Source organism: Canis aureus, chromosome 18 (genome assembly GCF_053574225.1).
Source record: "Canis aureus isolate CA01 chromosome 18, VMU_Caureus_v.1.0, whole genome shotgun sequence".
NCBI lineage: Eukaryota > Metazoa > Chordata > Mammalia > Carnivora > Canidae > Canis > Canis aureus.
In genome coordinates this window covers 28861106-28874944 of record NC_135628.1, presented here as the reverse complement: position 1 = coordinate 28874944, position 13839 = coordinate 28861106, and the positions used below count along the sequence as shown (strand labels likewise).

Here is a 13839-nt window from a genome sequence, read left to right as displayed (position 1 = left end):
ATTGAACAAGCACTTTTTAAAATAGTAAAAATATATCACTACTAAATAAATTCAACAAAAAGGTTTGTTAATACTTTATTAGTATTTTCTACTGGACAGAACAGAACGCAAACCAAATAAAAATTTTAATCTTCTTTTAGTTCAATAAAAATAACTGACATTCTGATTGTTGTTTCTTCTTTGTTAAAGAAGGAAAGTATTGATAGAATAGTTAGGCACACAGTTGACATTTACTGTACAATGATATGCACAAGTTATCTTTTAACAACTATAATCCTAAGATGTGCTCTTTATATTTTTCCCTTGTAATACAGGAGCCATACTCCTATAAGCAAAATTTACTAATAACAAAATAATTTTACAAGGAGTGACAAAAAAGACTTTTAAAACAAGTCCTTAAATAAAAGGATGCAGAAACAACGGAATGTAAGTCGTTGGGTTAAGAAGACAGTTTAAACTAGATCTCAAAACATTAAAAATTCATTTATTTTACAATTACTCAAATACACATGCATTAAATGAAAATATTGCACAAAATTAAAATTTTAGAATGTGAAATTTATATTGTTCTTAATTTTTTAAAAATTGATACACTTTCTGGTAGCACTTAACTGTTTGATTTTTTCCAAACACCAGCAGCACAAACTTAAAATGAGCGAACAGAAATATTCAAGAAAGTTTTTAATTTTTTTTTTTTAAATTAAGGCTAACCAAGTGCATCCATTGGTCAATGGCACAATTTTTTCAGCAACTATTCAGAACACCCTAATCATAGGAAATGCCCAGCTAAGTGCTATATTTAAATCATACAATCAATTTTTAGGTGAATGAACTATACGTTAGTAGTGATAGTTTCTAAATAGTTTATAGGTTACCCCCCCAAAAATCAGAAAACCCAAACAGAGAATGATCAATTTTGAAGGTTCTTGCCTAAAGGCACCACTGACATAGAAACACATTCAAAAATCAAATATCAGAAGACTTAAAGCCTCTTCAGGTATATATTTATATATGCAATAAATGCATTAAATGTAATAACTTTATTAAACATAGTACACTGTACTTGACTTATGGATTAAATATTTTACACACAGCTTGACCAAGTCATTCAAAAAGTATTCTAATTTTAGCATGACCACAGCTCTCTCTGATGTAAAACATAGATGTGCATAGAGAAAATGCACAACCGTTTACATAGACAACCATTTGACATTTCTGCTTTTGAAATATAAACTCTTTAAAACAAAAATTATTTAAAAAACTCATTTACTCATAGTTTTTGGTATGATTGCAGTTACCTTGCAGGGCTCTGTTACGAAAAGTTGCAATCCTGCAGGACCTTTCTTTCCCTGGTTGATGGCCAGCACTCCTCACATTATCTGGAAACGCTTTTCATATGTACACACTAGGCTCTCAAATGATTTCTTGTTTACTCTTAGACTTATTTATGTCAAAAATATACTTAAAATGGGCAAGGGTATATTTGAAAATCATTGCACTTATGGCCATGCTGTTGCTTTCTACAGACATGTTTCACAAATCCTCACTTTTAAAGCCTGGGGCATGGGGAGGGACCACGGCAGCAAGAGACACATTGGGAAGAAAAAATATTACTTCTTCCACCAGAGTCAATAAGGATCTTTTCTCATTTGCAAATTGCAATGAAAAGGATTTCATTTATGTAATTCGTTAGACATGCAACACATGCTGAATATATGCATACGTAAGTATGCACAACAGCATTATTAATAAATATGATTATTATTATAAAGCTTTAAAGGAAGGCTTTATTCTGTTATTAGGCTTCACTTTGTAAGTAGGATCTCAGTGAAAACAAGAGAATAACATCTTGTTCCAATCTTAAAGCTCCCAAATAATTGGGATACCGATACTCTGTCCCTTTATCTTAAGCACCCAGACGTTCTTTTGATACCAGGATCTTGGCTCAGTGGTCTGATAAGTAGCTTCACTATTTTAAGGTTGTAGTGTTAAATATTTTTAAAACAAAAAACTCTGACATACCCAAACCCTTAGTCAGTGTAAGTATTTAAAAGTATGCAGAAATCCTGCATACAAGGGATATGAAGACTTCCAAGATGGACAAATGAAGAATGAGAAAACTATAAGAAACGCAGAGGTTCCAAAACTGGAAAAGGTAATTTGTTGTTGTTGGTATAAAATTATTTCAGGGACTTAAATGTATACACCCAGGGGTTTCGCCAACTTGCTTTATTTAGTAGAATTTTACATTATGCAAAATATAAATAAAAGCATATTTTAAAAAATATTATAGTTCTGTTTTCATTATTTATTTTCACATATATACAATAATAGAATTAGGAATTTTTCTGTTTACATAGGACTAATAAGCTCATTTAATCCTTTGATTTGCTACTTTTGCAATCACCTAAGGTATGTCTAGATCACACAATTTAAAATTATCACACTGTAACTTTCAATAGTGCTGTTTTTTTAAATTTCCATATTTTTAAAATAACTGGATGTATTTGGCAGTTCTTTCAAGAGATTATACTCCTTATTATATAATCAGTAATCTCTTAAAGATTAAAAAAACTGTAATAATTTTGAAACTTAAGTGAGAGTGCCACTATACGTTTTTTTGCACACAGAATACCAAAAGAAAACTTATGATTGAGTACCATAAGAGCAAAATAGAGCCCCAAAGCACATAAGAATCAATTAAAATCTTTTATACCAATGAATAACAAATCCAATCAAAATCTATTTTTGATTGGTTTTACTTTGTCACAAAACTGTAATTAGGGTATAAGGTTATTTCATACTTTTAAGGGCATCCTGTCACTTTCCCCAGACCTGAAGCAGATGTTCCAAAGATCATTCACCTGGCTAATCCACATTATATCAAAATTCTGATAAAGACCTATAAAATTATGCAAAAAAAAATCCCTCCAAATCATACATTGCTCAGTCTCCCACTGTTAAACAAATTAGCCAGTTTAACTGTGAACCATTGTTTTGTGCTTTCCTTAGCTCTCATGTATACATTCTGGCACTTTGTCATTGTTGGAGAATGCTGATTAGTTTGAAATGGAAGAGACCAACGTCATTCTTGCTTGAGAAGGGGGCAGTATCCTCTCAATGTTGCAAAAAATATGCACCAAATCATTTAAGACACAGAAATCTCTCTTGGTAGTGGCTGGATTATGGATGAGGATGAGAAGAACCACAGTCTTATGGATGTATTATTAATCTATTTTGAGACACTAAAAGACTGGTGCGACATGACAGTATATGAGTTAAGCCCCAGAAGGTCTGTCCATATTATTAGTCCTGGACAAAATGAACACCAGCTTCATAGATTGGAGTGTCACCTTTTCTGTAAAGAAGGCGCTTGAGTAGTTTGAAGTTTCTGTTTATATTTCTGTATCTGCTTTGACCGTGAATGCAGTTTGTTGAAAAGTTCACGAAATTTATACTGTGGAAACAAGGTTTCCAAAAAGCCTTCCAAGAAGACATAAACCATTCTCCTATTTAACTGGTTGTGCTGAAACATTTCAAAGACACGAAGAATACCTTTCCGTGTTGTCTCAGCCCCAATAATGTGCTTCAATTCATCTAAATGAAGAGGGGGAAAAATAAACAGAAGTCATTATTCATATAGAGGAAACACAAGGCCAAACTATGCTCTAAGTTAACTAAAGAATGTAAAGTACACAGCAAGGTAATAAATAGGAGGTATTTAGTTCATGTATTTCAGCTATGTATTATAATTGACACTTAGAATTTACATGTCTGCATGCATCCATCTCCTTATGTAATAATAGATACTGGGGATGATAAAGCACAGGGAAACAGCAACAGGATCTAGACTGTGAAACCCCAAATAAGAATTACAATCCTGTCCTTTAATATCTATATGATATTCACCCATCCTGAATTTCTTTATCTGTAAAATGGAGATTTATAATAACCAAATCCTTGTAACTGTTAGAATTTAGAGAGCTTAATGAAATGTTGAAAAGTGATCTGCAAAGACTAAAACACTATGCAGATAGTCTTACTGTGTCTAATGCACAGTAAGAAATAGTGTAAGTAAATGATGTATGGAAGTTGATTAATGATCTCAAAAAGTTTGCAACAGTAACAGTATCACTCAAGTACCCCAAGTATAAAGACATTTACAGAGAGGACAATTCCACATGGCAGATCATCAAGAAAGGTTCTCTTCAAGTAAGTGATAAATGAAGGAGACTTTGCTCCCTAGGCAGGAGTTTGACAGGCACAAACAGATGATGGATTAACTCTGAGGCAGAGAACAACAACGAGCAAATGAACATTAAGTGGAAAAAACAAGGCAGGTTCAAAACACAGGGGCACTATACAGTTCGGCTAATGTTTTAGATTCTTTTTAAAAGAAAGTGGAGAGAAGAACGGAAAAAAGTGCAATGGCTATCAGAGTGAGCGAAGTGTGGAGCACCATGACATTATTACAGATACTTGAATCCGGGTTATCGTTAATTATTTATAATCAGGGTCCCAAATAGCAGTAAATACTATCTAACTGCTTTCAAAAGAAACATGAAACTTCCAAGAGGCATGTTTCTATCTAGGAGTACTATATAATTTAAAGCAAATGGCTTATGAATTTACCAAAAACAAGTAAGGGATTATGTATATATAAACATATACACCTTTATATTTAGCTTCACTTCCCTGAAGTCTTCACACAAGTGTTCTCTTCTCACACAATTGCACCTTACCCAGCATTTCCATCTTCCTGTACTATTGGTCTTGTCAGCACTTACTACTAGCTAACATACTGGCCTTATTTGTCTGCCTTGTGCTTGTGTTTCCCTAATAGAATGGAAGCTCCAAGAAGCCAAAGATAAGTGCAAAGAAAGGCCTGGCATATGATATACTCTCGATATTTACTAAACAAAGGAATTAGTCTCTTTCAGCTACATAAATCAGTTTACAGCATGACCTGATTTATGCTAACAGCATATTAAATAATATTTAATCCTAAATTCTCATTTATTTTTCAAAAATGTTATTTCTATTATTTGCTTTATTTTCTCCAAAAGCAACAGTATAGTTTGTAGGACAGAATTAATAGTCATGTGGTAAGTTTCCAACTTAACAGACAAAACAGAGATTTTAAAATCTATGATGAAAATAGAGTTCGGGACACCACTCAGTGGTTGAGCGTCTGCCTTCAGTTCAGGGTGTGATCCCAGGGTCCTGGGATTGAGTCCTACATTGGGCTCCCTGCGAGGAGCCTGCTTCTCCCTTCCTCTGCCTATGTCTCTGCCTCTCTCTAACATGAATAAATAATTTTTTTTTTAAAGTTCTAAATTAAAGAAAAACAAAGTTATAGAAAAAGAAACATATTAAATGAAGCTAATGAACTTCATAAATATTCCTTTTCCACTCAATATTCATAATTAAAATGTGGAGAAGAGATAACTATTTTCAAAGATATTCATAACTAAAGAAGGGGCCAAACAATGACCCAGTCACACAAAATTCCTTTTCATATTATACAGGCCCTCTTATTGAGAGAAGTCAAAAGGGGGACAAAGTGAGTGTAGTAAGACAGCAGTGTTCTAAAGAAGTAATTCAAATTAGACCAAAAGAATGCCACTAAGTATACGTTCTTTGAAATCATATTCATGTTTTAACAGAGATGAATAATGGACCAATCAGTTGTAAAGGGATTCCTTGAAAGAATTTATTCTCCGAAGTAGAACAAACATTTCCTGAAAACCTCACACTTTATGTTCTTTTATTATTTATTTGTCATTTATTTTATCATCAACTTATTCTCAAAATGGTTCCAGGGAGCAAATGAAGTAGCTAAAAGCATCACTTTTTTTTCATGGTTGAAAGCACTGGCTTTCAAGTTGCTCACCATGGAACAGAAGCCCAACAGTCACTTCCTAGCTTGGAACCTGGGCTGGAGTACTTAACCTCTTTGAACTTCCTTTTTTTTTTTTTTTTTTTTCCTCTTTGAACTTCTATTTGCTCACATATAAAGCTGTGGTGTTAACAGTGCCTAGTTTCTTAATACTGTTATATTAGTGAAAAATGTAAGAGAAATGCACAGCAACAGTGCCCAATATGTGGTAAGCCATTAAACGGTAGTTACTAAAATCAAAAGGAGGCTAAACCAGCATGCTTAATGCCCAAAATTCAGAAGAACTATAAATTAGTAAAATTTTTACCAAATCTGTTCACTCACCTGGCATAATTGAAAGTAATTTAGTTTTTCCTGCAATTCTTGTTCTCATTCGAATAGCTTTATCTCTGCATGGAACAGTCTCTGCTAAAATGCCATTTGGCCAAAAGGCATCTCTATTTAAGAAAATTAAATATATTTTGTAATTTTCATTTTATAATGATAGTAGTAAATTATTCCAATTTTCTACAGAAAACAAAAATGTAAATAGAAAGCAGAAACACTTTTGAAATTTTATAGAGGTATGACATTTAACAAATACTAAGAACAGGGTCAAATTTTAGGTGTAAAAGGATATACATAAGAAAACAGATGAATTCTCCCCTGGAATAACTTATAAACACTAACAAATGATAAAGATAACAAAATGGAATACACAGATGACCACATCACAGCCATTTAAACTCAAAGTAAGCCTCTGATCTCAATGAGATTGAAGATCTCATCCAAATACAACCCCACAATATCTTGAATTTGGATACTTTCAAGTTCATCTCCCTCAGTACCCTTATAATTAAGCCAACATTAAACAAATCCTAAACCTTCAACTTACAGTTAGACTGATTACAACACTCCACTTAGATATATGCCCTATTCGCCTTTACTCGCACTTGATTCCTATTTTCCAATTCACAGGTCAAAAAGCAAGAACAAAACACACTAACTAAGGTTCCTTCTGGGAGTTTCGTCTGAGGGAGAGAGACTCCCCAGAGCAATTCTTAACTTTGAGCATTAGAAACACCTGCGAGCTTTAAGAAATCTTAATGTTCAGGCCTTCTACTGATCATGTCAGACACAAGATGGGAACCAAATGTCAATATTTTTTTTAAAGCTCTCCAAGTGATTCCAACATGCAGCCAAGGCTGAGAATCACTGTTCCACAGTGAACCAAACATCATTCACCTGCCCTGAAAGAGAAGGTACATGCCAGGGCAGGTGGTCTGACCTTTGGCAACAGTCTGGTAGAAAGAGGAGAAACTCAGCTTCAGATTAATCTGTTGGTCCCCGCTTTCCAGAAGGTGAGTCTTTGGACAAGCTGCTAAACTTCTCTGATCCTCAGTATCTACGTAACAAAATGGAGACCAAAATCCCTATCTCATATAAAATAGGGTAAAATGAGAAAGTGCATCAAGTGCACTTTATGCATAAAGTGGTTGGCACAGCACCAAGCAAATAGTTAATGTTCAATATTGACAGCTCCTTTCTTGCTCCTGTTACTTCAAAGCATATGATGCCATGAATATTTATGCCTTGCTTATCTTTCACTTTAGAAATGAGGTTTATTTCTTGACTATGCTGCGCTTTCTTTGAAGGGACTGCATTTTATCTCAGTCCCTGGTGATTGGCAAAATACTAGGCACAGAGGAAGGGCGCAGAATATTTTTGTAGGATGAACATATGAATTGGAGTACCACTGCTCTTAATTTCCTTTTTTTTTCAGAGGTTTGAATAAGTTAATAATTAGTCCATAGCCAGAGACATACATTTTTAAAATTTTTATTTAAAATCAAGGATTTCAATTACTTTAAAGCCACATTACTGTGATAAAACATAACCAACATTTTAAAGATTATTCTCTTATACTTTTTTCTATTCTGGTTTTAAAGAAACAAATATCAAAAGATCCACAGGACAAATGTTTATTATAATTCTTACAAGTCTTTTTGTTCATCAGTGATGACTAAAACCAACTTTATGGTCAGGAAGAAAACAAAGCAGTAAAAGTTAATTAGTGATAACAATGCTAAACTCTGTACTACCTGAAAGAAGTGACTGTGTCTTAAGATATACCTGAAACGTTTCACTAAGTCGGCTACTTGCTCAGGTGAGGTCATCCAATCAACATGGTCAACTATTTTTCTGAAAGTAAAGAAGTTTAAATTAGTAGGGTCAAAATTTTAGAAGATGTATAAAATAAAGAAACACTCCTTTCATGGAGTAAATTAATTTGTATGTAAATTAGCTGTGAGAATAGACTGTTTTAATGATCTTTAAAAGGCTCAAGAGAAGAAAATTCTCCTTTAAATGAGCAGTCTACTTCCAGAAATAAAAGTTTAAAAGTTAAGAACAACTCTAAGGGATGAAAAAAAAATTAGTACCTATTAATAGTATCACCATATGTGGCTCTAATAAGCTGCTGAAGTAGGTTTTTTATATTCCTTCGCAACCACTGATTTCTCTCTTTTAAGTCGAATACTTCATCCATAAGAAGCAGCATTACCCTAAGTGGAATATTGTCATCCACCTGACAAAATATGGGAAGAAATAAAAATACATTTATTTGAGTTACCTATCTACTATGAATGGCTAATTCTGCTGCTTTTACGAAATGACTGGTACTCTATTTCAGAGATCAGAGAACAAGTTGTACTATAGTCTTCACAACCTAATATTCCATTCTAATAATAAAAACATATATTTTAACAGTCATTTTGAAAGAATACAGAATTTTACAACCCTACAATTCCAAAGTGGTAGTGAAAAAAATTTCTCAAAGTGGATCTATGGTGTCTTAGGAAAAAAATAATCTGGCTCTTTTACTTTTAGTAGAGTCTGTACTACTTTGCTAAGGCAAATGCTAGCCCCCTTTGCTGATTATCTGGAGCTTCTTTTTGAAAAGAACAAAATATTCTCAACATTTCTCCTTATTTAATAGAACAAAACATAATCTACATAGAATAACCTATTTTGCTTGGTTAGTTAGTCATATATACTTAAGTATTTTCAGGAAAAAGAAGCTAAGATAAAATTCAATATATAACTAATTTAACATTATTACAAAGGGCATATTTCACTATAGTTCTAAATTTTCTTTTAACAAGTAAAAATTTGTAGACTTTTATTATGGGAATATTCAATTAATAATACAAAAATTAAAGATAAAAGACAACTAGGAGAGGAGCAAAAATCAAAGTTGAAAAAGTAAAGACAACTGGAAAGTTCTGATGTGAAAAAATATACACAAAGCAAAAACGAGATTTAGAACTACAATAAAACTGTATATAACTGACAGTAATTTTATAATTCTTTCATCACTAAGATACTCTTTCCAATCATTTTCTGATTGAGTATATTCATTAGTTTGATGTGACAAGTAGTTCTAATAAAAACCTAAACTGTAAAAATCCTTAACAGAAGGTATGATGTTATGGATATTATACCAGCATAACTCATAATAAGACATTCTAAAATATTCCTGAAAAAGCAAATAAAATTTTATCTTTGCTTAATACAGTTTATCATAAGAAATTCAATGAAAAACTGAAGGGATAGAATTATAATTTTAAAATAAATCTGTCTAATACAACAGAATACAAAGTCCAGACCCAAACATATACAAGAATCTAATTTGTGACAAGGGAAAAAGACAGTACACTTGGGAAAAGAGGGCCTTCTCAGTAAATGATGCTTGGGTCAGCTGGCCTCTGCCCTCACTCCATACACAAAAATGAATCCTAGATAACCAATCCTAAATTTTGGCATGATAAGACAAAAAAGATTTTTAAAGAAAAATCATAGGTGATCTTTGTGACTTTGCAGTAGGCACAGATTTTATATATATATATACACACTACACAAAAACACACCAACTAGAAGATATTCACAATATACAAATACTTTCATCTGACAAAGAACCACTATTCAGATTATATAAAGCACTCTTGTTAATCAAAAAAGACAAAGACAGCCAAGCCAACAGAAAAATAGAGGAAAGAGCTAGAGGCACAAGACAAGACACCCAAATGGCCAATAAACATATGCAAAAAGGTTCAACATTTCCACAGTCATCAGAGAAATGGAAATCCATATGAGATACAACCAGAATGGCTAAAATTTAAAAGATATAACATACTGAATGTTGGCAGGCTATGGAGCATTGAAATTCTCATGCATTGCTGGCGGCAGTGTAAGCAGCACAAACACTTTGGAAAACTACTTGAAAGTGTCTATTAAGACTTATAAATACCTCTAACCAAGGAATTCCATTTCTGGGTATAGACCCAAATGAAATGTACACTTAATTTTTTAATCAAAAGACATGTACCAGAATGTTCACAGGAGTATTATTCATATTACAACAAATATATTGTACTATATTTACAAAATGGAGTACTATAAGTCCACAAGAATGAAGAAACTACAATCACACAAAACATGAAAGAATATCACAATGTTGAGCAAAAAAATTTAAAAAAAATTTTTTTAAAAAGCCAGACTTAAAGGAGTACATACCTTACAGTTTCATTTATATAAAGTATAAAAGCAGGGTAGAAGTCAGGATAGTGATTATCCTTGGTAGGGGAGAGGATAGTGACAGGAAGAGAGCATTAGGGGCTTTCTGGGGTATAGGTAACATTCTGCTTCTTGCTTAGAGTGCTGATTACATGGACATGTTCAGTTTGTAAGAATTCATCAAACTTAACACATACAATAATATACACATAGGTATTTAGTTATAGATATACATATTATACTTCATTAAAAAGTTAAAAAGATCTGCCAAGTATGATTTCAATTACAGCTGAATACTACCAAAAGTAAAATTAACTCACAGTATCATCAAGTTGAGCTGAGACCCGACAATGTTCCGGATCTGAGTCAGTCTTCGGAATCAAAGGGGGCACCTAATAACATTTAAAAAAAATAAAATAAAAACAGAACAAAATAAACACACTAAAGCAGATAGTGAAAGAACACAATACAATAAGAAATCAAAATTAATATTAAACATAGTAATAGCATTTAATCTGGTTTTTGGAATGATAGATTAAGTTTACTTAGTATTAAAAAGTATTAACTATCTACAATTAGAAGCTCAATGTTAAAGTGTGATAACTTCATTATCATTACAGTTTTTTTCCTTTAAAAAAAAATGGACTTTTGAATCAAAGGGGAAATTACTTAGTCAAACCCCTATACTTTTTAGAACTTAAAGCTAAGAAAGTTTAAATTATTTAAAAGCCAAAAGTTAGTAGCACAGGCAGAGAAGAGAATTCCAATCTTCTTTATTTTACCATAAGGAAAGCTTAACAGTTAATAGACTTAATAAACTTAAAAAGCTAATTAACCTATTGATAGATAATATAAGTTATGGGGAAAATGGAGAGACTGGTATTAGCTGATAATCATTTGTCAGTATGGCAGGGACCACCAAGATCATCTACTATAAACCCTTCACATTGCTGGTAAGGAAAAAAGAACTGGGAAAAGCTCAGTGACTTCTGTACAAAGTCATATAAGTAGTTACTGGCAGAAGTGGTACTGTAAAATCCTCACTTCCAGTGTTAGTGTATGTCCCCATGATTAGAAACAATGATAAAGCATCAGAGAAAGTATGAGATAAATAGAAAAGTATGGATTTACACACACATTATTTCAGGAGTTGTCTCTTAAATAAATTCTACCTGTGTGTGTGTGTATATATACACACATATATGTATATATATATACATATATATATATTTCCTCTTCATTCATTCAAACACGATCTAATAAATAAAAAACACTAACAGTAATAGGGTTTTTTTTATAGTTTTGATTATAACCTTAAACAAGCAGGTTAAGATTATTAAGAAGTAGAAATCAGAAAGCAAGAAACTACATGGTCTGCAATGTAATGAAAAAGCTTCCTTGAAAATTCTTCTATGCTACTCATGAGTATATACAAGTAAAGGATGGCCCCAGAGGCTAATGATTTTGAGAATTGTCCTCCCTTTGATCTCCTAGCCACTCGGTCATTGATCTCCTAGCCACTCGGTCAGGTGAAGCAGGAGAAATTAGCCTTTATGTTTCCTGATGAATACTAGTATAGCTAATTTGCATAAAAGCACCTATTTTTGTTTTAAAATTTAAGAGCACTATAAAATAAAAATGGCATATAGAATGTAGTAGTACAAAGGATGTTTGTTAACTTCACTGACTTTCAAAATTCTATCACAGCAAAACCTGAGGACTGGATTTTATAGTATCCATTTCTAGTAAGAATTTATTCTCTTTAGTTTTTTTATTCTTTATAAGACTATGTGTGTATACGGCTTTATACTTCTGAAAAGAAATAAGGTAAATCTAAGCAAGAGCTGAGTAAATCTTAATTGACTTAAAAATAGTTTGCTGTAGATATTACTGATTACTGAAAACATCTTCTTACCTTGAAAAATGATTGCTTTATGTCTTGACCTAATCTTTCTGACATTTTGCCCATGTTGTCAGACATTTTAGTCATTCCCTCTGCCAAGCTATCAGGAAGGGATTTAACTGCATTTGAAACATTCCTCATAGAATTTCGAAGTGGGTTTACAAAAGTGTCCATCTAAGGGGAAAAAATATTATACCATGACTTCACTGAATCAGACTTATTATTTAACTGAGAAGCTTGGGACAATACAGAGCGCAACACACATGAAAATAATGCAATCATTTTCTAGTCTATAATATCTTATTGCATTTTAAAAATACAGGACTACTGTCTTCAAAATGTACTGTCACACACAAATATATGATTTAAAAACTGGGGTGATAAGGCTATTGCTAGAAAGTACAAGCTTTAGGTTATATAAAAAATAATATATATTGGAGTGATTACTAGCTTTGCCTGCCTTATTAAAGAAATTCTGGAAAAAAGAAAACATTTTCCAAAACAGAAATCGAGGCAAATGGAATTAGCCAAAACATACTCCTGCTACAATTCAAGGCAACAATAACATAGGTATTTTGAGGAGACACTGAAATATAAACAAGCAGAAAAAATAAGCAGAAAGCTCACATAATTAACAAGTAATGAGATTTATTTTTTAAAATAATTTTTTGGGTAAATTACATGCTCAGAATCTACAGAGGGACTACAGAATCCTTTAGTAAGACAGAACAGAAAAACTATAAAACATGATCAGAAACATAAAAACGACTAATTTCCAGGGGAATAGGAAGCATTAAAACTGACATTCTGACTGCACAAATGTCAGATAATTTCAATAAGAAAGGTAGAAGCATCTAGAAACCAAAATAGTCTGCATATGGAACCCGAGATTTTTGACAGAAAAAAAAAAAAAAACACAAAATGAAAATCACAAAAACTACAAGAAAACTAAGAGTGTCATAAGAACTAATGCAGAAACAAATTATGTTCCCTGTCAAAAAAAAAAAGAAAAAAAGAGAAAAGGAAAGGAAAAAGAAACACTTCACTACTTTAGGAACACAGCACAATATTAAGAGATGATATCAAGAAGACAAAACTCCTTCACTCTACTATGCCTTCATGGTTTCCATTAAGAAAAACTAGAAAAGATTAAATAAGTACTATAATAAACAAAAAAGGTGAATTTCAACATAGCTGTAAAATAATTGGGAGTTTTAGTTACTCTTTGGATTAAGCTGAGCCAATAGTGTTCTAGATGTGCTTGATGGAATATGCAACATTTAGGAGGGACAATGTCACAACAGAATAATTCAGAGGAGAATCAACGGACAAAAACAAAGACAAAGAAGGGTTTGAAAAAACACTACCACTGGTACACAGATATAGAGATAAAAAGGATAAAAGATGAAGCTGTGTGTGCATATGAACCTGTGTGTAAAATTACGTGTGAGTGTGTATACGTGGCCTCACATTATCTAGACAT

At 32.5% G+C, this 13839-nt stretch overlaps 1 protein-coding gene across 7 annotated transcripts in view; it reads right to left on the bottom strand.

The window, feature by feature from the left end:
* SNX13 (sorting nexin 13) overlaps positions 1-13839 on the bottom strand; it is a 173677-nt gene that overhangs the window by 56650 nt on the left and 103188 nt on the right. For 6 of the 7 annotated variants that reach the window (XM_077856610.1, XM_077856611.1, XM_077856614.1 and 3 more), the window contains 6 exons: positions 12369-12530; positions 10774-10845; positions 8320-8465; positions 8012-8080; positions 6224-6336; positions 63-3597 (listed from right to left, as the gene is read on the bottom strand). In XM_077856610.1, coding sequence (XP_077712736.1) covers positions 3350-3597; positions 6224-6336; positions 8012-8080; positions 8320-8465; positions 10774-10845; positions 12369-12530 — 810 coding nt within the window. In that variant the 3' untranslated portion in view covers positions 63-3349. Of the gene's footprint in view, positions 1-62; positions 3598-6223; positions 6337-8011; positions 8081-8319; positions 8466-10773; positions 10846-12368; positions 12531-13839 lie in introns of those variants that run through there. The other variant, XM_077856612.1, reaches the window with a different exon arrangement.